Here is a 21,264-nt window from a genome sequence, read left to right as displayed (position 1 = left end):
AGGATTTTTTTCCACAGGCAACTCAGCTGCCTATAATTAACTGAAGAAAAATTCTTCCTCTTCTTCCCTAATCCCAGTGCTCTGATCACATGCTACATTTGCTCTGGGGACTCAATTTCAGAGCCATGTGACATTTACAACACACAGTCCTAAAAACACATGAAAAATACACCTGGTTCTGGGATTTGGCAGAAACTCAGCCCAGGTTCACCAAAAGGTTTGTGACCCTTCTGGGCACAGCTGGGACCAAGACACAGTTTTGCACTGTACCTTGTGGCTTGGATAAGAAAAAAATCTGATCAAACTTGGAAGCTTTGACTGAGAGGCACTTGGAGAGTTTGAGTCCAGTTTAGGCATAAACTCGATTCAAAACTCAGAGGCTGGAAACTGCCTTGAATGGAGAGCGGCTGGAGTATCTGCACTCACCTGCATGGCAAAAAGGATCAGCTTGACACAGGTGACAGGGACTCAACAGCAGACCTGACCACTACCAACACCAAGACAGCTGTAAGAATGGTTGTAGTTTAAATAGGGATTCACTTCTGAAGTAAAGCCCCCCTCAAGCCCACCACCCATGTGGTGGTTTGCAACTTGGAGCTGACTTAGAGCTTGGTAACTGCATTCCCTCTAGATGAAACTGCACAGGAGACCGTGCTTGAGGAGGGTACCTCACATGCCTCCTCCACATCCATGGGACCAGAAAAGAACTAGTCCAAAATAACACCCCACCACCCCACAATGCTATTGTGTGGGTGCCAGGTCTTCAGCACTAACTGTTCATCCTCCAGACCCACTCTTCCTGGCCCGCTCTGCCTGCTAACATGGCCACAGCCACCGAAAACTGGGGCTCGGCCGCCAGACAACTGGAGTGCAGAGGTACCAGCAGTACCTGATTACTTGGGATATCTGTTTATGAGCACCCTCTGCTGAATATTACAATTTTTTCTTCCCTCCACGCCAGTGATGCTAGCAGGCTACCTCTGCTAAACCAGCAAAACACTGGGGTGTGGAAGCAGGGAGCCTGTCCTAGGTATCCCCAGGATGCCCCAGACTACAGCGTGCCCAATGCACTAGGGGAATCTGCACTGGTACCTCTGCAGCAGGATAAATCAGTGCTCACTGAAAACAATCAGAGCCCAAAGAAATACTTGTAACAAGGAAAAGTCAAACCCACCAGAGGCCTTCCCCACATGACTAAGAAGCTTACAACTCACTTCAGTCTGAACAAAACATACTGCTGAAAAAAAAAGATGTCGATGTAATACCTAAAACACATTGTTCTCCGAGAGGATGGGAGCCATTCAGGTTCTGATGTTGTAACATTTCCTACTGCAGCTCAGACCTGCAGAGGTCACCTATCCGCCACAACACTGGGGTGGATGTCTAGCAAAGAGGTAATTGAGACACCCAAGTTGGTGGTTTGACAAGATGGGTAATTGTCATCTTGAATCTATAGTCCGGGAGGACAACAACAACATCCTCATCGTCAACACCTCAGCCTTCAGGTGACTAGAAAGTTGTGGTCACCTCTGATCCCAGCCACATTTCCATTTCCATCATTCGATGCAGAGATGTTTGGAAATGCAAGGCTCAGGCAATGACTCCTCTAAGCTAGCACCTACTGTCAGATGTTTCAAAGGAAGGTATTAGAGGTTTATGGGGCCAGGAAGAGCATTTAACCAGCTGCAGCTGGAAGACTGTCCAGGAGCAGGAGGCCTGATACCTTCTAAAACAGCTAGAATAAAATTCATAAACCATGCGTAAGACTTTTATTCATATATATGTCTAATCCTTTCTGCATTCTACTATGTTCTTGGTCTCAATTATTTATGTGCTCTAAGAAGAAAATAAGTTTCACCTATGTCAGATGTTTTATTTCAGTTTCACTGAAAACCTTGTATTACATAAAAGTATACACAGGAATGCCTGGTTTACTTCTCTGTACTTCTAAGTTTATATACTTCTGTCATGTTGCTTTTTATTACTCTTCACTCTAACTAAGGATGCGTAATCTTTTCAGTCTCTCCACACCTCTAAGCATTTTCATCACCTTCTTCTGCTAAATATTTGTAGCAGTGATCAGAAATGAACATATGATATTTTATTTTTAAGACCAGAGTCCCAGAGAATCACTCATCTTTCCATCAAAGAGATCCAGCACATGCCCATTGCCAGCAGCCTCCTCCTCCTCACCCAAAGCGAGGGAAGCAACAGAGGAAGCAGGGCTTATTACATCGGACCCTTTGACACTGCAAAATTCATGACTACTGGAGGAGTTATGTGCTCCTGTACCATGCCAGCGAGCATTGGCTGTGGTAATGCAAACGAAAAGGCATTAACCCTGCTCCCTGCTAGGAAACAAAGTCTCCCACTCATTCCTTAAAGAAGTTAAAGGTACTCATTTCTGAGGAACTTGTGGGGTGGGCAGATATGCTCACTACAGTTCTCCAAAGATAGCTCAGAAATAACCTGGGAGGATCCCAGATGAAGGCTGGGTGTCTTCTTACATCTGCTTGGTTTGGGAGATGGAGTGTAAACAGTGGCACATTAGCTTAGATTAATTACAGACTGCCGGTATTTTGCTTTCATGTAGTGAGCTCCAGGAACATAACACCGCTGATAATTAAATAGCACCTTCCATCAAAAGGCTCCAAACCACCCAGCAAACCAGCAGAGCTGTTAAGGGAGGGCTGTTGGAGCAGCGCACAGCAGTGGCTTAACAGGACGTAGGAACACAGCACGCTTGTTTAGGAAATGAAACATTTCTACTGAAACTACAGAAGGAATTATCACGTGGTTTACATTATGTACTGCACAGTAAAACCTGGGCAGGATTAGCATCAGTGCCAGGAGACCTTCACTGGTCAGACACAAAGTTTTATATCCCATGACACACACCTGATTATCTTCTTTTTTCCTAGAACATTGTCTCAATAATGACTGAGGTATAATTAAAAAAAAACAAACAAAAAAAAGACACCTCCTACTTTGTTTTCTGCAGCTATGGGGTTTCTTTGCAGCTTTCCTACACAGAATACAAGCAACATTTTTTTGGGGACATGAGAACCCTCAGGTTAGCAAGGGCAAGAAAATACAGAACAGGAGATAGATGCCAACAGGGAAAAGCTCACAGTGTTGGAGTTAATCTTCTGTGTTACCACATCCCCTCCCTCACCATCTCCTTCCACACACACCACTGCCCATCGGCTAGGTGAGATTTTGTGCCAGGTACCCAGCGTGGCACACCAGTGCACAGTCAATACTGGGAGGTGGATGATCAAACCTTCACTCTCCTCCTCGTGGGCCATATCCCAGCTGGGTTACCACATGCTCTCTTCACTGTTCATTTCCTTTCCTGTCCCTGCTCTTTCCAGCCCTGAGGTTGCTTTTCCCTTCTTGGGTCCCCCTCCTCATCCCCTTGCAGTCAATGCCCACCAATGGCAGGGAAGCTCACGATTACTCCAGCTGGGACAGCTGAATGAATCGCTGCTGTAACGCCAGGCAGCTCCCCAAAACTGCAACCCTGAACTTGTCAGCTGTAAGAACAAGGGCACCAAAATGAGAGGCCCATGCAGAAGCCAAAGGGAGAGCTAGGGCTGCCAGGATCTAACTGCTGCTTTACGTTCACACTTGCAATCAGGAGCAGAACCGGCAGAGAGGTGCACATTTTTCCTGCCCACCACATCCTCTGGCACTTTCTTGCATCCCTCTGCAGGGGGGACTGGGAACCTGCAGTTTGGGAACTCAGTATCTCAAGATCAGCTGTCCTTTGTAGGCAGTTTCTTGCCCTGGAGTTCCAGGATATAGGGACTGAGGACATTAACATACTGAAACACAGACCAGACCCCTTCAGCACTCCCAGAGTAACCCTCAGGAACTCGAGCTTGAGCATCAGCAGCGTTACCGACCGGCAAAACCACACGCTGTCCTCATGAGTGCAGCATTATCGCTCGGCGGTTTCACACAACCTGCCCTCAGTGCAGGCACAGAGACCAATTCAGCCAACTTCACCTTCCACAGCTGGATTCAAGGCAAGGCCAGAGATGCTCTTCAAAAAGCAGACACTTGGGCTACAACCTGCCCACCGATACTAGATGGCCAAAGTGCCCAGCTGGGAGGCCATCCATAGTGATAACAGGAGTAGGGAGAAAGGCTTAAGGGGAAAGAAGGAAGGGAGCAAACTTCATACAGGAGCAATGCTTATTTTTTAATGGTTAGTTACATGTTATTTTGGTTTAGTTAATAATCTGAAGTGGACTAGAGAGAGACACATGCTTCCACTCAGCACCTCCTCACCTAATAGAGATACCTTTCTGGCATATTGTGCAACAGCCTTTACTTTTCACATAACATTTGAATAAAAGCCGTGAATATTAAGTCTACTCCACAGCATGTGGTACAACAGCTGGAGCGCACAGCTGTGGGACAGCTATTTGTGAACTCTGCCTATCCCTGTCAGAATAAAACCCTTCCCCAAACCATGCCATCCCATCCCTGAAATCAGGTAATCCTAGCTACAGTAGCTGTACCAACTCCTCAGGGCTGAGGCAGTGCTACTGATGGAGGGGAAGAGGGAGGGAATGGATCACTTCGCAGATGTAAAGCACAAAGGAACAAAGTACAGGAAAGCCAAGGAGATACAAAACTACCAAAGTTCTACAACAATATCTGCTAGGATTGTTCATTTACCTACCACCTTCCTAGGAACCACTGGACAGTCAAAAAAGCAGGACCAGATGCAGAATCCATCAGTGAAGCTAAAGAAAAGTAATTCCCATTTGCTCTCTCAACTTTCCTGTGTTACAGAGAGGATAAACTACACCTGGGCAGGTTCAAATGGCAATGGTAATCCTCTGCACTCTCTGCTGCTCACAGCCATCAGCACCCAAGTGAAGTCCATAAAGGAAAGGAGGCACTCAGGCTTACCAGAAGTCACAGAGCCAGGGTTAACCCCAGGAATCCCAGTGCCCAGCCCTCACCCTCACTACTGAATCCTCTGAGAGAAACCTGGAGGATTTTATTGTCATTAGCATGAAGTGCACATCTGGAGCTCTAGGATCCCTTGGTGTAGACCAGGACCCCAGTGTGCCAGGAGCTCTATGCCAGCAAAGCTGTACAGCTTTGTACAATGTGTTGCTTGTGCCGCAGTAATACTCAGAGGCCCCAATGTGCTAGGCACTATAAAGCACAAGACAGAAATTACTTCGCATCATCATTATCCCCCTAGATAAATATAAAACCTCATACTGAAGAGTTTTCTCATCCCCTTTTTTAGTAAGACAGCCATATAGTGACACTGGGATTCCTCTCACTTATAGTGGCAAAAGAAGAAGAGAAAAAAATGTATTCAGCAGCCAGAGATGCACCTGCAGTACATTAGATGTGCAGGCAGGCGATCCTAGCAAGCTTATGAAGAAAGAGCAAGGTTTTCTCCCCATCCGTCTGCCTGGGTAAGTCCCCGAGAGTCCCCAGCAGGTTTGTGTCACCAATGCAGCTATACTTGCCCGGCTGCTGTTACTTGTGTGTGGCAGAGACTAAAGCGAGCTCAGGTGTGCCTCCCTGTGCTGCATCCACCCCTCGGCATTTCCATGCTGTGGGAATACCTTCCCTTCCTGTGAAATCACTCCCACTGCACTAGGAGAAACAGCAGAGGAAGACAAGCCAAAAAGCAGAACTAGTAATTGCAAAAAGTCCTCTTTAGTCTCCAAGTTGCATCTGTTCCTCACACATTTCTTGGAGGCATACATTTCTGTCCCAACACAAGCAAAAGCCCAAGGACTCCAGTTGTTAGCATGCTGCCAGTGCTGGAGTTCTTTCTGATATATTTAGAGCACGCAGCATCACACCAACTCCTCTACTCATTAAGCCATGATATTTGAGCTATGATTTTTTTTTTCTTTTTTTAAGGTGACCTATCTGAAGAAGCTCTTGGATTGTAAATCTGGTTGCTGAACAAGAAAAATATGGTTGCTCCAATGTCATTTTGTTGCTGCAATTAGCTTGGCTTTTTATTTAGAGAGTAGGTTTTATGTCTGTCTTGCAAGGACAAGATCCTGATCGAGACTAAAATTCTGGGTGAGACAACTGACCAATGCATCTGACCCAAGGCTGAAAATAAAAGCTGGCTCCCCACCTTAGTTTCCAAGTAAACTCCACCAAATGACGCAGCACCCCATACTGCATTTCACAGGCAGCGCAGATATATTTAGCCCAGTACACCCCTCCCAAAGCGCAGTGTGGGGCACAACTGGCTGAGCACAACCCAGGGAGGAATACAGGAAAATGAATTGGGCAAACCATCCTCTCCTATTCAGTAGCGTGGCTCTTGTTTACTTGCTTTGTTTAAAACAAACAAAAACAAAACAAGGAAACTTCACAAGAGGAGTTTTATTTTCAGGTCAGGCAGCAAACCCAAGAGCTGTAATTAGGTCCTGGAAATTAGCAGTTTAATTTATTTGTGTTGTCAGATGTTCTTTGTGTTTCCATCCCATTGCCAGATGGGAATGTAGGGGATGAGAACAACATCTACCCTTCCTGCTCAGGCTTGTTGTGAGAGAAAATGGTGGAAGCGCCACACGAGCGTCACAGACATATGAACATGCTGAGACTCCCCTGTCATGGATGTGAAATGAGGGGACAAAAAACCACTTGAACAGTGATATTTGGGTGACCGAAGCAGCACACCGGTTGCTTTGGGGATCTAGAAAAGTGCCTGAGGGAGATGAATTTCAGCAGTGTATAGCCAGCTAACTTGCAAAAGACTTGGTGCGTTCCAGCAGACACCTCACCGGACAGATGCCTCTGGAGGTCAGCCCAGGGCTATGTGCTGTGCAAAGAGAGCTTAGCTCTAGGAAGCCCAGGTTTTTTCCTGAGGGCCTTGGGAAGTGATCTCCTTCTCAGCCTCCACCAAATCAGATAGCAAATAAATCAAATCATGGTGATCAGAACGATAAAAGGCAGTGGCTGCTTAGAAGCACCCACCAACCTGTTGGGTTTTGGCACCAACAGGTTGTATGTGGTGGTAATGCTCTTCCACCCAGAAAGCCTCAGGGAGGGCTCTCTGCCTTCTCCAGAAGGGCTCCCAGCTGCAGCACAGGAACACAGGGCATCTTGTTGGCTTCCATGCTGGACAATCTCCTGGCCTCAACTGAAAAAATTACACGCTGAAGTCTTAGTTGTAAAGCACTTTTTTTTCTTCTCAAATAAGGAAAATAATCCATTACATACTAGAAATGAAACAAGAAATCAGGGCAAAACCTAACAACTAGGTTGCATGAACAGGAGTATCCTATCAAGACTCCTAGCCTGCAGCTTTTCCTAATATGGCTGGTTTTAGTTCAAGCCTTTGGGAACCTTTCACTCCATAGGATGAACTTTCAGTTCAGAGTTGGACTAAGCAGAGTGCGATTCATTCGGGAGACCTCAGTGCAAAACAGAAAGCAATTTCTCTTACTATTTTCCTCATCCCCAAATGGGAGGTAGGACAGGGTCAGGGAAGGTTCACAGCCATGAAAAGTCTTTAACGTCCGAGTAACACTACAGGCACAAAGTCTTTTGATTTCTCAGAGTTGTACTGCTTCATCCTCTCCTGTGACAACTTAGGAGGTTGAGCGGAGTAGCTGTCTCCAGGGATTTCCCAATCTTTCACTCCTTTCCCCTAAAGGGTGCTGTCTCAAGGCCTCCTTACCATGGCCTTCCCTCAGTCAAGAAAGGCCAAGTACAGATTTTTGCTTCCAAAACATGTTATCGCTGCCCCAGGCCAGCCAGCTAAGAGAGGAGACTATTATTTAAAGAGGTGCAGAGAGGAACTGGGATATGATCGTAATCACTGACCCCTGGGCACCCTACGGCACAGGACCACAATGTGCTGAGACGTGAATAACCCTCCTCCTGCGGGAAAGCTGGGCACTGCCGCTATGCGTGACCACGATCCAAGAGCTAACCAGCTTTAGAAATTCCTGCACATCGGTGTCCTGTTTCACAGTCCTGCAACTGCAGAGACAAATAATAGTTTATAACACACAGTGTAAGGAAACCTCTTTTTCTTACCAGATTTTTTAAAAAGCAATATAAGATTTTTCTATAATTTGAGATTAAAAATTGTTTATAAAACCTTCCTGCAAGTAATTCCTGTCCTGTAGGTTGCTTGTGTATGTATTGCTGACAACATCTGAACATACAAGAATGGCAGGCATTATCCCTGACTGGGTGAGCGCAATTCCTGGATCCAAATTTATGCTGCAAATATTTGAAGTTAAGTTGTCAACATTTAGGTCCCTTCAATAGCATTTGCTTTAACATGCTAACACTGTATCTGTGAGCATTTCCATTATGAAAATTATTTGTTAAAATTCTCACAAAGAGTGTGAAAGGCTCTTCAAACACAATCAAACACCATTTTTCCTCTAAATATTGGCCAATACTAGCCAAAAATTTAAAAATATTCACCTAGCTCATCATTGTTCCAGTGACATAATGTTTGTAACAGTCCCGCCAATGCTGTACACAAGGGAGGTTTCTGTGAGAACCAGTCTTCTCCTTCAAGAATATGTCTCCTGCTCATTTAGATTAATTGATTTCACACACAGTTGTTTATGTGTGTGGCCTCCCTTGATTTTCTGAGCTCTCATCGCTCCAAACAAAACAGCTTAGGGATGTAGATGGAGCCAACTGCATTTTGAAAGAGGGGAGATAACACCTCAAAGCCAAACAGAAAAGGACATTTCTTGCTTTAGAGTATTTTCTCTGGATTATGCTTTGAGGCAGCTTGACAAAAGCATGCTTCTGGGGAACACCATAAAACTGCTTCAGAGACACACTGCACAGAGCCCGGCAGGAAAAAGTTCCCCACAATGGTGGGAAGGGGAAAAAGTAACTTCTGAGTAGAAAGATATATGGCAGTCTGGGAGACTACAAACAATAGATGACCAAGAAGCTGTCTCAAATTTTAAAACATCCCGATTGCATATAAGAGTTCACAGCTAGTCTGAGAGAGCACCAGAGTCCTCATCTGTGCATGGAATATGTACCAGGCAGCTGCACAGTGCACTACCAAACACTGGTTCAAAAGGAAAATTTATCTTGGGAAAGAAATCTGGATATTAATTTGAAAGCACAACATAGAGCAAGAAAGATTAACTGCCCTCAGCCTCTCCAGACCAGCCATGTGGACTTGCCATGGATTCAATCTGCAGTGAATTACAAGTCATCACACACAAAGTATTGAAGTAGCCGGCCAGCAAAACCAGTGGAAACACAGTTTTGTGGATCTGGTCGGAGAATGGAATCTCTGTTCCCCAAGAAGGGCTGGGATTTCAACATTTGCCTGCATCTCAAATAAGGATGAAAGGTCAGAATATTATACTATTTCATGCCATGAACAATTCCAAACACTTTTGATTTGAAAATGCGGGGGGAAAAAGCCCAAGATATTATTGACGGAAATAAAACATTCAAAATGTTTTACTAGCATTTCCTCTGTCTTTACTAGCACTGTCAGGCTCCAGGCCTTGGGAACAAAAATCCAGGTTGATGCAAACACAGACCCAGTATCAGTGAAGGAAGAGTTGGTATGTGAATTATTACAGGAGCTTGACCCCTGCAAATCGATAAGTCCTGACGTTATCCACCCGAGGCTGTTAAGAGAGCTGGCTGATGTTGTTGTGAGGCTGCTCTCCGTAATCTTTGAGAGTTGTGGAGATCAGGGGACGTTCCAGAAGATTGGAAGAAGGCTAATGTCACACCCATCTACAAGAAGGGCTTAAAGGAGGATCCAGGAAATTACAGGACCAGTCTTACTTTAGTCCCTGAGAAAGTTATGGAACGAAGCTTCCTGGGAGCTGTCACAAGTGACATGAAGCACATGACTGGGAGAAGCCAGCACAGATTCACCAAGGGCAAATTGTGCTTGACAAACCTGATCGCATTCTACAACAAAGCAACCTGCTCAGTTGATGTGGGGCGAGCAGTGGACACTGTCTACCTGGACTTCTCCAAGGCTTTTGATACGGTTCCCCACAGCCTTCTCCTGGTGAAACTGGTGTGTTATGGTCTAGACAAGTGGTCTGTGCTGTGGGTGGGGAACTGGCTGCCAGGCCACACCCAGAGCGTGGTGGTAAATAGCTCCTTTTCAAACCCGTCACAAGTGGGGTCCCCCAGGGATCGATATTGGGCCAAATGCTGTTTAATATCTTCATAAGTGATCTGGATGATGGGATCAAGGGTACCCTGATGAAGTTTGCTGATGATACCAAGCTGAGTGTGGAAGTAGACACTCTCCAGAAGGGAGAGCCACCCTGCAGGAAGACCTGGATAGGCTGGAGGAGTGGGCTAACAAGAGCCTCATGAAGTTCAACAAGGACAAGTGTAAGGTCTAGCACCTGGGAAAACATAATCCAGGAGTGCAGCACAGGCTGGGATCTACCTGGCTGGGGAATGGGTCTGGTGAAAGGGACCTGGGGGTCCTGGTGGACAGCAAGCTCAATGTGAACGACCAGTGTGCTGCAGCGGCAAAGCGGGTCAACAGGATGCTGGGTTACATCAACAAGGGCATCGCCAGCAGAGATAAAGAAGTCATTACTCCACTCTACTCAGCACTTGTCAGGCCACACCTGGAATACTGTGCTCAGTTTTGGTCCCTGCTATGCAAAAAAGATGTGGCCAGGGTGGAGAGGGTCCAGAGGAGGGCCGCAAAGATGGTCAAGGGACTGGGAAGCCTGTCATGTGAGGAAAGGCTGAGAGAACTGGGTTTGTTCAGCCTTGAGAAGAGAAGGTTTAGGGGAGACCTTATCACCATGTTCCGGTATTTGAAGGGTGGCTACAAAGATGATGGAGACTCCCTTTTTACAAGGAGTCACATGGAAAAGATGCGGGGTAATGGGCACAAGTTACTTCTGGCAAGATTCCCATTGGACATGAGGAAAAATTTTCCCAATGGGAACAATCAGCCACTGGAATAATCTCCCCAGGGAAGTGGTGGATTCCCCAACATCGGACACTGTTAAGATTCAGCTGGACAGGGGCTGGGCCACAGGTCTAGACCGTGGTTTTGCTTTTACCAAGAAAGGTTGGACCATATGATCCTTGAGGTCCCTTCCAACCTGGCATTCTATGATTCTATGAAAATGAAATGTTGATCCAAAATGAGAGATTTTGGTACGTTGACCTCAAATTTAAAGTTGTTTCAGGTTCAACTTAAAATCACATTTAAGTCTGAATGTCAGTTGGAAACAGAAATCATTAGGTTTTAAAACACCACTATGGAAAAATATGTTTTTCTTCTGAAAATTTCAATTTAGACCAAACCATGTTTTCTTATGAAAGCCTTTTTATTTTACCAGTTCCATGTTTGTTTGTTTTGCTGCTTGAGGACTGGGCATTTGCTCCAAGCATATGGATGTTTGCAATGGGCATATCCACACTGGTGACACACCGGAGATTCCTTATAGAAGTCCAGGAATTTGGCATACCTGCACCCAGACTTGTTTAGGAACCTGAAATATTACAGAGCAATTAGAGATTTTAATTTAGGGTAGAGGGTCCATGGTGCCAGATAAGTACTGGACAAACAGAAACTTGCTTTGCACACAGATGAGGAGTGGGGTCTGAGGATACTCCTAGATGCCCTACAAAGCCACATTGCTTCATCAGCATACAAGATTACAGACCTCTTTCCAAAGGCCAGCTTTGCAAAACCTTGGAAAGGAAAAGGCAGATGGGCCTCTGGAAACATAAAATTACCTCTAATCACTTGTTACTTATTTAATATTAATTTGTTGCAGAAAAGCACAAACTAACTCCAACTCCAGGAATCCACAAAGTTTCTGAAGACATCTTTAGGCAGATATATGACTACCAGCAACCTCTGCCATGCACAGAAATAACTGCCAGAGTTTTCTGTGGAAGAGGGGACAATGAGAGAAAGCAGCATATCCCAAACACAGGGTTGTAAACTTTGACAAGGCAACTACGCCACTAACGTCTGCTGCTTCGGACATGTGGGACAATGGCTATGAAAATGCAAGTCTGCGCAGCACAAAAACCACACAGCAAGTCAATTTATGGCTACTAGTCACAGATGCAGGACCTCATATTACGTGCCATCAGGACTGCCTGGAAGATCCACTCAGCACGATGCTGAGGTACACCAAGAGAAAGCCCTACCAAAGAAAGACTGTCAGGATCAAGTGATGAATTTGAAGTGATGATGTTGGTATTAAAAGCCAAAGCCTCCTGCACATTTGGGCAGAGAAGCTGAAGGGAAAAGTAAAATGTATTTAGGTGGAGTCACAACCATGACTGAGCAGAGCAGCAACATCTGCCTGCAATCCAAACAGGAATGGATCGTGTTCAAGTGACTCTGTGGCTTGCAACATCAGACCAGCACCTGCTAGGCTGATGGACCTTCTGGATGACAATCCATAACTTGGGAACAGATGTTGCTCTTTCAATCCCAGGCGGAGTTTAGAAAGCTATGTCCACCCCATGGCAGCCTCTGACACCTGTTCCAAGACGCGAATGAGCCACAATTTCCACAGGGTGTATCCTCCCCCATCCCTGGTCCAGCTCCAGCATACCTTACAGGCCAGCATACACACATCCTCTTGCGCACGGGTCTGCTGGATAATCCTTCCCTGGCTATGGACAAAGGTTCTGGGCTCTGTGAAGATCACTAACTCTTTTACCAGGAGGAAGAACGAGTTACTGGACTGGCTGGGAAATAAGAGTATAATCTTCCCTGTTGCCTCAGGGAGATGCAGGAATTGGTACAAGTGACAGGCAAAGCTGTCTGTGCTGGCTCAGAGGCACGCTGTGATGGTCACCTTCCATCTGCTCAGCTTGGGATCGACTGCATGAAGCATGAGGTTCACTAACTCAGATCTCACACACATTTACCAAAAGTGGCAACGAACTGACTGAACCTTATCTCCAATGTATTTAAAATATATTTCCTAGTTCAGACTTGTCCATAAGCTAAAGTTAGTCTTAGCTAACACAAATTAACTCTGTCTAGACGTAACCACTTCTCCTATTGCTTGTAGTTTGATTTTATGCTTGACTTAGAAACGTTACCCGGCATCTATAAGTAGGGCTTGGTCCAGACTATCAAGTTTACCCCATAAAACTCTCTTAGTTCACAGTGTGAAAAAACCCAAAAACACAAAAAAACCCCACACCTCCCAACACCCCGGTGAACACTGCTGTGCTGACAAAGATGCCCGCGTGGCCACAGCTGTGCCCACAGAAGCTGTTGCTGCCTTCATTCATGGTCTTTGGAAAGGTGTCACAGCTATGTGGGCAGAGAAGCTCGGTGCTGCCCAGCCATGCCAGCACTGCTCTACCATAGACACAACCTAACACAAGCAGCCAAATTCAGACAGAGCTTGATCAGAGTAGATTGTTCCTGGTGTGTGAGTCCAACCTAAATGGCACCATTTTCTTAGAAGATGCAGAAGTTTCACATGTCTTGTGGACAAAAAGGTTGGTTGTTACATGCAATGGAGTTTTATGCCACTGGAGTGCAGCTGTCGTTGTGCAGAAATACAGACCCACTCTTAGATCATCTCAGCATGCTATGGAGAAGACAAGCAGGTCTTGAGCCTTTCAGGATTGTGCAGGCTCCTTGGAAAATGGCAGAGATGCTGAAAGAGCCTGTGCAGCTACAGCAAAAACTGAACATAAACAGTACTGCACTTACCAAGCCTACCCAGCTGAAAACTTTCTTGCCATTAATAAAAAATTAATAGAAGTTCATTTCGGACTTTGGCAAAACTCCCAAACAGCTTGTTAAGAATAGGTGGAAATAGGGAATAGTTATAAAAACAGAAAAGAAATTGGGACAGGTAATTGATCATAATTGACAGGAGCACTCACTCCGCTCTACCTGGTCGGCAGGCTGCGAAATCTCCGCAGGTGGAATAACAGTTGCAGCCAACTGCAAGGCTGCAGATGTCGGTGAGAGATCTGGTTTGTACACACCATGCACTGGAGCAAGAGCTTACATTTTGGTCCAGAACCAGAAGCTTCCACTACCGTATGTAGAGTAATGGGGCTACCCCATGAATATCAGAATTGTCTTGATACGAGACTGTAAAGCTCCAGTTAGTTTTCAAAGATGCAAAGCTGGGCAGAATTGACAGTGATGACAGCCACAGGATACCCCAAACCTTCCCAGCTGTGACACAGAAATGATAATGGCAAAATATTTAGTAAACAAAACCCTCACATTCTGCCAGGACCAATATTTACAGTAATTATTAGCAAATACGGGCTACAGAATATAATAAGGAGACTTCTAAAATTGCTTTATCTGTAAAAAGTGGAGGAAAAAAAGGAACTTCATTTTCTTTTGTACAGTATCAATTTTTTATGATTAGAGACAACTTCGGAGTACTTAGGAACACCTCAGAGAGTAATGAACCTGACAGTCACAAAATTATTTTTTCTGAAAAATGTTCCATTAATGAAGACATATGTGGGCTCATATATTTCTCTCACCATTCTTTGATGCATAACAAAGCTCAGAAACGTTTTCACAGCTAAGCAAGGGAGATTCTAATTTAATTTGCTTTAGAACTCCAACTTGTCTATAATAGAGGTGCTACAATGCTTCAGGACTCAGTGAAACAATGATACCAAACCCGCCAAGAAGCTGAATAGAGAATAACTGGAAAAGGAAGATAAATTTAGGGACACCACTGAAATACTAGTATTGGTATGATTTTTGTTAACCCTCTGTCCTTAGCGATGAATAAACCAACACAAAACATGTGCTCCACCCAACCACTTCAGTCTCCTTCATTTCCAACTGAGATGGGAGAGTTTACAGAAAACATATTTTCCCCAAATGCTTCAAATAAAATACACACACACACACACACACACATCTCTATATCTAGATATATAAAATGACAATGCTGCTCTTTTCTTTTCCTAAGATAAAACTATCAAACCCTTCAAGCCTTTCCCATGAGCTATTGAAAACCACAAATTAAACTAAACCAAGAACTCTTTTTCAAATCTCTGCACACAATACTGCCATGAGTTCTCCAGACGTAAACTGATTTCCACTCTAGGAAGACTCACTCTATTTGAGTATCCCTGCTAGAGACTTACATCGTGCATTATTTAATTTAATTTTGTTTTGCCTAATTCTGCTCCAGATCCTGAGAAGGTTTGCAAAATGGACTAGTCATTCTGAGTAATCATATCCAGACTACTTAAGCCTGCCCAAGCATCAGAAATAGCTGAACCTCGGAAAAAAATCGGGACATTTGACAGCATTTCAAGTCAGATACCCCAAATCACTAGTCATTGCTGAAAACCTTGGCCTTCGTTACCTTTTCCCTGAATACAAGAGTATTAAACACAAGGCCACCAGCTTAGCTCAAAGAGTGACAGAGAAGGCCAGGATTCAAACCATCGCTCTCATGTGGTAGACCACAGCATTAGCTACATGACAAGCAGGCATGCCCAGAAAAGCAGAGATCAATTAGGGGTCTCTTGCAGGGTTATGCAGGACACGAATGGTTTGATCCCGATGGTTTTATTTAGATGAAGGCAGCTGCCAGGTTGGGCCGTATTTACTGCCCCAAACTCTGAAACTAAAGAAAGTGAATTCTGTCGTCCAACAGAAAAAGGAGCACTCCCTCTCCTTTGCTTCTCCCTCCCTCCTGCTCCTCTGAAGCCGAGGGGCACATCACTTGATTCCCAAACAAACTGGGATGAAAGCAAGCTCGGGGAAGCCCAGCTCTGAACAAAGTGAAATGAGAAAGATGCCTCCGTGGAGAAGTACCTACCAACCCCACCACTGGGGTCCCAACGGGGGCAGAAAGAAGCACTGTCCCTTTAGAGATGGCCAGGAGCTCCTCCACAAGCCTGGTCTCCATTTGGGAGCAACCACAGTCAGAAGGAAAACAGCTGTGGGCTGTAGCAGGACAAGGGGAGATTTCCTGAAGCCCACTGCAGAGTAAATACTCAGAGCAACCAGGGATGAGAGAACAAGGGACCCTCTAGTCCCGAGGGCTGTGTAGCCAGATTTAAAAATAAAACCTTCAAGCGAGGAGGACTGGTTTGCTGGGGACCTCGAAAGAGCCAGCATCCGCCAGAGAGAGGGAGCAAGCAGCAAACCACCAGCCTGAGGCAGCCAGGAAACGCTGCAGCAGGAGCCAGACCCACAGCTCAGCCACAAGAGAACAGGTCGGCTTAGGATGGATGAAGCCAGCTGGGGAGTTAAATTTAGACAGGTAAACATACCAAGGGGAAGAGATGGGGTTCACACAGACCTCACCGTCTGCTGCTGCCAGGCCCTGGGGAGGACCCCCCCGAAAACTGCTGGGGGCTGTAGCTGCGGGCTGGGGCATCTCAGAATGGGGCCATTGGGGGCAAGCAGGTAGGGGAGTGCTCAACTGCATGGGCACTTTTTCCCCATCATTTGCTCCAAGCACCTCCTTGCCAGGCAGCATCCCCAGGAAGTGGGAAAGCTGTTGAGAGAAGCGTGAGGACACCGCAGCGTCCGGAGAGCCACAGTCCCGGGTACACACGGTGCACAGGGACAGTGCAAAGGAAAGGAACCAGGGAAAACCCAACCAGAAACACAGGGGTCGCAGCATTGGTGTGCCATTTGGGTGTCAGTGCCCTCCTGAGCTCCCTTTCTGAGGGGAAAAGGGGTAAAAGAAGAGGCTTGGTGATTGCTCATGACACTTAATGCAAGAACAAGGAGTTAAAGTCTTGCAAACCCAGACTGAGTCGTCCAGACTCTGAGGATGGGGTGGGGACACACAGAACTCCTTTCCTCACGCTCCCTACAGCCCCGCTGCAAGCCATCAAACTTCTGTGCCTGTTTCACAGCTCCCAAGGACAAGTGAAGGATCTCCACATATGGACAGCCCACCATCTACAACGGGCTCCCCCTGCAAAGTGCCTTCACGGAGAGCATCCCTACTTTGTGGAAACTGCTGTGCTGAAAAGCGACAATCTGCTTTCAGTGACCCCGTTGCTCTACCTCACGCAGAGCAGGGGAAAGCTTGCGTAAGCTTTATCAAGGTCTAAGCCAAAGCTTGGAAGGAGGTGGCGGATCACAGGGTCTGGTCTCATCTGTAATTCTGTCCATACGGTCTCAGCCAGTTATCTCTGCAGTGAGCCCAAGAACTCGCACTCCAGTAAAGCGTCTTTTCCAAAAAGACATTCGGTCTTTGTTTGAAGATTTTAAGAGCTGGAGAAGCTAACATTGCCTTTAGTCGTTTGTTCCAATGGTTAATCACCCTGCTGTTAAAAATGTTGCCTGTTTCTAACGCCAATGAAGAGAGCTTAAATGCCCAGACACATGCTTAAGTTCTCCTCTTGAATTAGAAAGCTCTCCAAGTACCAGCTACTCTCAGTGCCACTGAAAGCACTCAGGTATCACACCACACTACCTCTTAATTTTCTTTCTGAAACACTTCCGAGGTCCACATTCCTTAAATCTCTCATTAGAAAAAGATTTTTTCCAGTCCACGAAGAATTTCTGTGACTCTTCCCTGCACTGCTTTCAGTTTTAATGAAGTCTGTATGCCTTTTTTCAGCAAGCGAAGGTCCCTTTCTAGGCAAAAAATGGAAGCAAATCAAGGACTGCCCTGTCTTACATGACAGCATGCCTTGGCTATCTGCATCTTGATTTTAAAAGTACTGTGTTTAAAAGTCTCTCTGAAGTGCTTATTGTGTGTGCGTCCAATTAATTTGGAAATGATGAAATGGTTTTCACTTGAACTTTGATCAGCCATTAGAAAAAAGATCTTATGAATAGGAACAATTTATATTCACTCAAATGAGCAATCATGCAGTTTTCAGAAAAGAACTGGTTTCCCTGCACGCCTTGAAACCCAAACCCAACAACTTCAGGACAAAAGACTCAAGATCTGAAGCAGTCCAGAAACAGAGAGGCCTACTGGGCTAGAGAGAGAGGAACAAATAGCATTAAAGGTGACTGCACTGATTTATTCTTCTTTTTTTTTTTTTTTTTTTAAATTTCACAATATTTGATCTCTTCCTAAAAGTCCAGGCTCCTGGAGACTTCACTACACAAGAATGTGACTTTTTCTTTAAAAAGGTGTGCTTCTGATCTTTGCAGAATAAGTCTGGAAAATACAATCGGGACATACCTTACTGCCTGAAAAAAAAATAGGAACCCCCAACTTTTTAGACCCAGCTTTTTCAAAACTTCCTTTTTCTTTCAACTGATGTAATGAATTCTGGCAGATTGGGAGGAAAGGGGCCGAGAGAGAAGACTTCTCAGGGTTGGGAGCCTGCAGCCACGACAGCCATGATTTCAGCTTCAGCTTTCCCTAAACAGAGGTTAGTCACACATGGAAGGCCATTGTTGTTGTACGTGCACTAGAGACAGGGGGAAGGACACAGGGGCTGCTTACAGCTACCGAGAAGAGAGGTGTGCTAATACTGAAGTCACAGAAGGAGCTAGGGAGGGACTCCTTTCCAAAAGGAAGGAATCTTTTATGGACACTCCTGGGCACAGAAATGTGAGTGAGCAAAGGGAGCCTGCGAGCAGAGGAAACCCACGGCTGGAGTAGGTCCAGCTCGCCTCCCCAGCTCTGCCTCCTACCCCACACTAGCAGTTCAACCTCATGCTTTTCTCTTCATATCCTTGGCTAATTTCTTTAAAGAAAGAGGAAAAAAAAAAGTAGTACTTGGGCTAGCTTCACTGACATATGTGGCAACTTATCCTATACATTGGATGTGTGGGGCAAAAAAATTCCACCAGAATTCCTGCAGTGCCCAACCTTCACCTTGGCTAAACCCAGCTGTCCATGCATTGGACACTGGTTTAAGCGGAGTCTGTCTCTCCTGCCAGCTTTGAGAAAGCCCGTTTCTTCCTCTTTTGGGAAGAAGTGCATGTACCCAACTTGGCTCTACATTCACAACAGCATCTGTGTGCGCAACAGAAAACAGGCAACCGCAGGTTAAACTTGCTACCACCAGAAAAAGTGGTCACTTCATCTCCCATGTATCAGCAAATGTAGGAAAGGCGGGCAAGGACAAGCTTATGCCTGAATGTTGGTGCCCCTCTGCAGACCTCCCACCTGCAGGGGAAGGTAGGGGAGATGTTAGAGATACGCACGTACCAGACAGACTCCGAAGGGACAGACGAACGAAGATAAATGTAAAGGAAGGAGATACCTTGTGTGCCCATTATATGTGTGTGCCCGAGGCTGTGCAGACACAAAGCCCAAATAAAGGGCAACACGAAAGAGCCCTCGACATGTAGGCAAATGAGGAGGCATGGGCACAAAAGACAGTCCGCGTGTGCGGGTGAAGTGTGGAAGAACAAATTATATTGGAAACGTGCAGGTGCACACAAGGAATGTGATGTGCATGCACCTGAGTTTTCAGTTATGAAGAAAATGAAGTGAGAACATAAATGCTGGTACATGTGTGAGAAACAGCTCCATCACAGAAAAAAACGCCAAAAATGAACAGGTGAGAATGTTCGTAACAGCACACGAAAACATGTTTGGGGAAGTTATTTCACCCATTTTGCCAAGAGAAGTATTACACCATAATTCCCAGAAAAAAAACAAGTTTCATCGAACAACGTGTCTGTTACGAACATAACTGGGATGCTCGCGTCCTGGTACTGTGAGACCCAGCACACTGTTGCTACTCGTCTGCGTTTCCATGCACACAAGCACCTTCTCCCACGCCACATGCCATGGCCCGTGACGGCACATGCTGCCACACCGCGGGCATGTGGGTGAGAAGGACGGCGTGGGCCAGGGGCCTGGGTGCTCTCAGGAAAGCGGCTGTGCTCACGCCCCCCGAAAAGGCCCTCATCCAAGAGTAACATCCCTCTGCTCAGAGTAACATCCATCTTGCCGGAGTAGCATCTGTTTTGCCAAATTCACGTCTGTCATGCCCGAGAAACATCTGTTTTACCAGCACAACGTCTGCCACCGCAGAGGCGCATCCCTCGCACCCCAGCAACGTCCCTGATGCCAGAGTACGGCCCCTCACGCCTCAACAGCATCTCTCCTGCCCGATCAGGTCTCTCCCACCGCAAGTAACACTGCAACCGGCCCTCGCCCCGTGCTCCGGTCGCCCCTCTGCTGCTCCGTGTTGTGGGGGGCTCACCCGGGAGCTGCTGCCCGGCGGCGGCAGCTCGGCCCCCCGACGGCCCCTTTCGCCGGCCGGGGCCGCCCGCCGCGGGGGCTCCGCGCAGCCCGGGCCACCCTACCCCCGCGGCCCCCCGCAGCCCTGGCCCTGCCCCGCTCCAACCGGCGGCCGTAACGGGCCGGGGGTCGGCGGCGGCAGGAGGCCGTGGCTCCCGGGCCGGGAGAAAGCAGCGACCCGCCGGCGCTGCCCGCGCAGCCTCTCGCCCCTTCGGGGGCCGCCCGCGGAGGCGTCCGGCCCCGGGACGGGACGGGACGGGCCCGGGGAGCCGCGCCGCCCGGCACGGCGAAACCCCTCCCGCCCCCCGGCCTCCTCCCCCCGCCGCCGCCGCCGCCCTCCACGCCGCCGCGGGCCGGGGCCGCCTCCTACCTGCATCTCCCGGGCGCCGCGTCCCCGGGCGGCGGCGGTGGCGGCAGGTGAGCGGGCGCCCGCGGCGGGAACGGGGCTCCGCGCCCCCCGCCGCGGCGTCGCGGCGGCCGGAGACCGCGAGGGGACGCACCTGCCCCGGGGGCCGCGGCCCCGTCGCCGCGCCGGGCCGAGCCCCCCGCCGGCAGCGAGAGGGGAGCGGGAGGAGGCTGCCGGCGCTGCCCTCCCCGTCGCCGCGGCGGCGCTGGGCTCCGGGAACGGCGGCACCGAGGGCGACTCCCGGCCGAAGTTGGCGGCGACGGCGAGTGCCGGGCCCGGGAGGTGCCGGCGGATCCCGGGGGCTCCGGCCGCCTCCGCCCCGCCTCCCCCCGCCCCGCTCCCGCCCCCCGCGCCCTGCGCCCGCCCCGCCGCGGGCACCGCCGCCGCCGCCGGGATGGGGCTCGCTGGGGGGGGGGGGGGGCGGGCGCGACGGCCTCTCCCCGCCGGGGCGGCCCCGGGGACGGGGCGGGCGGGAGGCTGGCCCGGGGGCGGGCTGCGGGCCCGCTGCCGTCGGGGGGGCCCCGCGCCGGCGGCGGGGGAGGGCGACGGGGGAACTGCGGCGGCCCTGGGCGGCACAGGGGACCGGGCTGGCTTCCTCCCTCCGGCCCCGGCAGCCCTCCGGTCCCTGCCGCCCCCCCTCTCCCCGTGTCCGGCAGCGCAGCTCCCGCGGGAGCACTCAGTCACTCGTGGGTCGCTGCC

The 21,264-nt window shown here is 48.1% G+C and overlaps 1 protein-coding gene across 1 annotated transcript in view; it reads right to left on the bottom strand.

Annotated features, from left to right (window-relative positions):
• WNT5B (Wnt family member 5B) overlaps positions 1–20,577 on the bottom strand; it is a 75,762-nt gene extending 55,185 nt beyond the window's left edge. Inside the window, exon 1 of the mRNA XM_074869466.1 lies at positions 20,530–20,577. Coding sequence (XP_074725567.1) covers positions 20,530–20,535 — 6 coding nt within the window. The 5' untranslated portion in view covers positions 20,536–20,577. The remainder of the gene's footprint in view (positions 1–20,529) is intronic.
• Between the last annotated feature and the right edge of the window lie 687 nt (positions 20,578–21,264).

The sequence above is a fragment of the Strix uralensis genome, chromosome 5 (genome assembly GCF_047716275.1).
Source record: "Strix uralensis isolate ZFMK-TIS-50842 chromosome 5, bStrUra1, whole genome shotgun sequence".
NCBI lineage: Eukaryota > Metazoa > Chordata > Aves > Strigiformes > Strigidae > Strix > Strix uralensis.
This window is presented reverse-complemented; position numbering and strand designations above follow the sequence as displayed.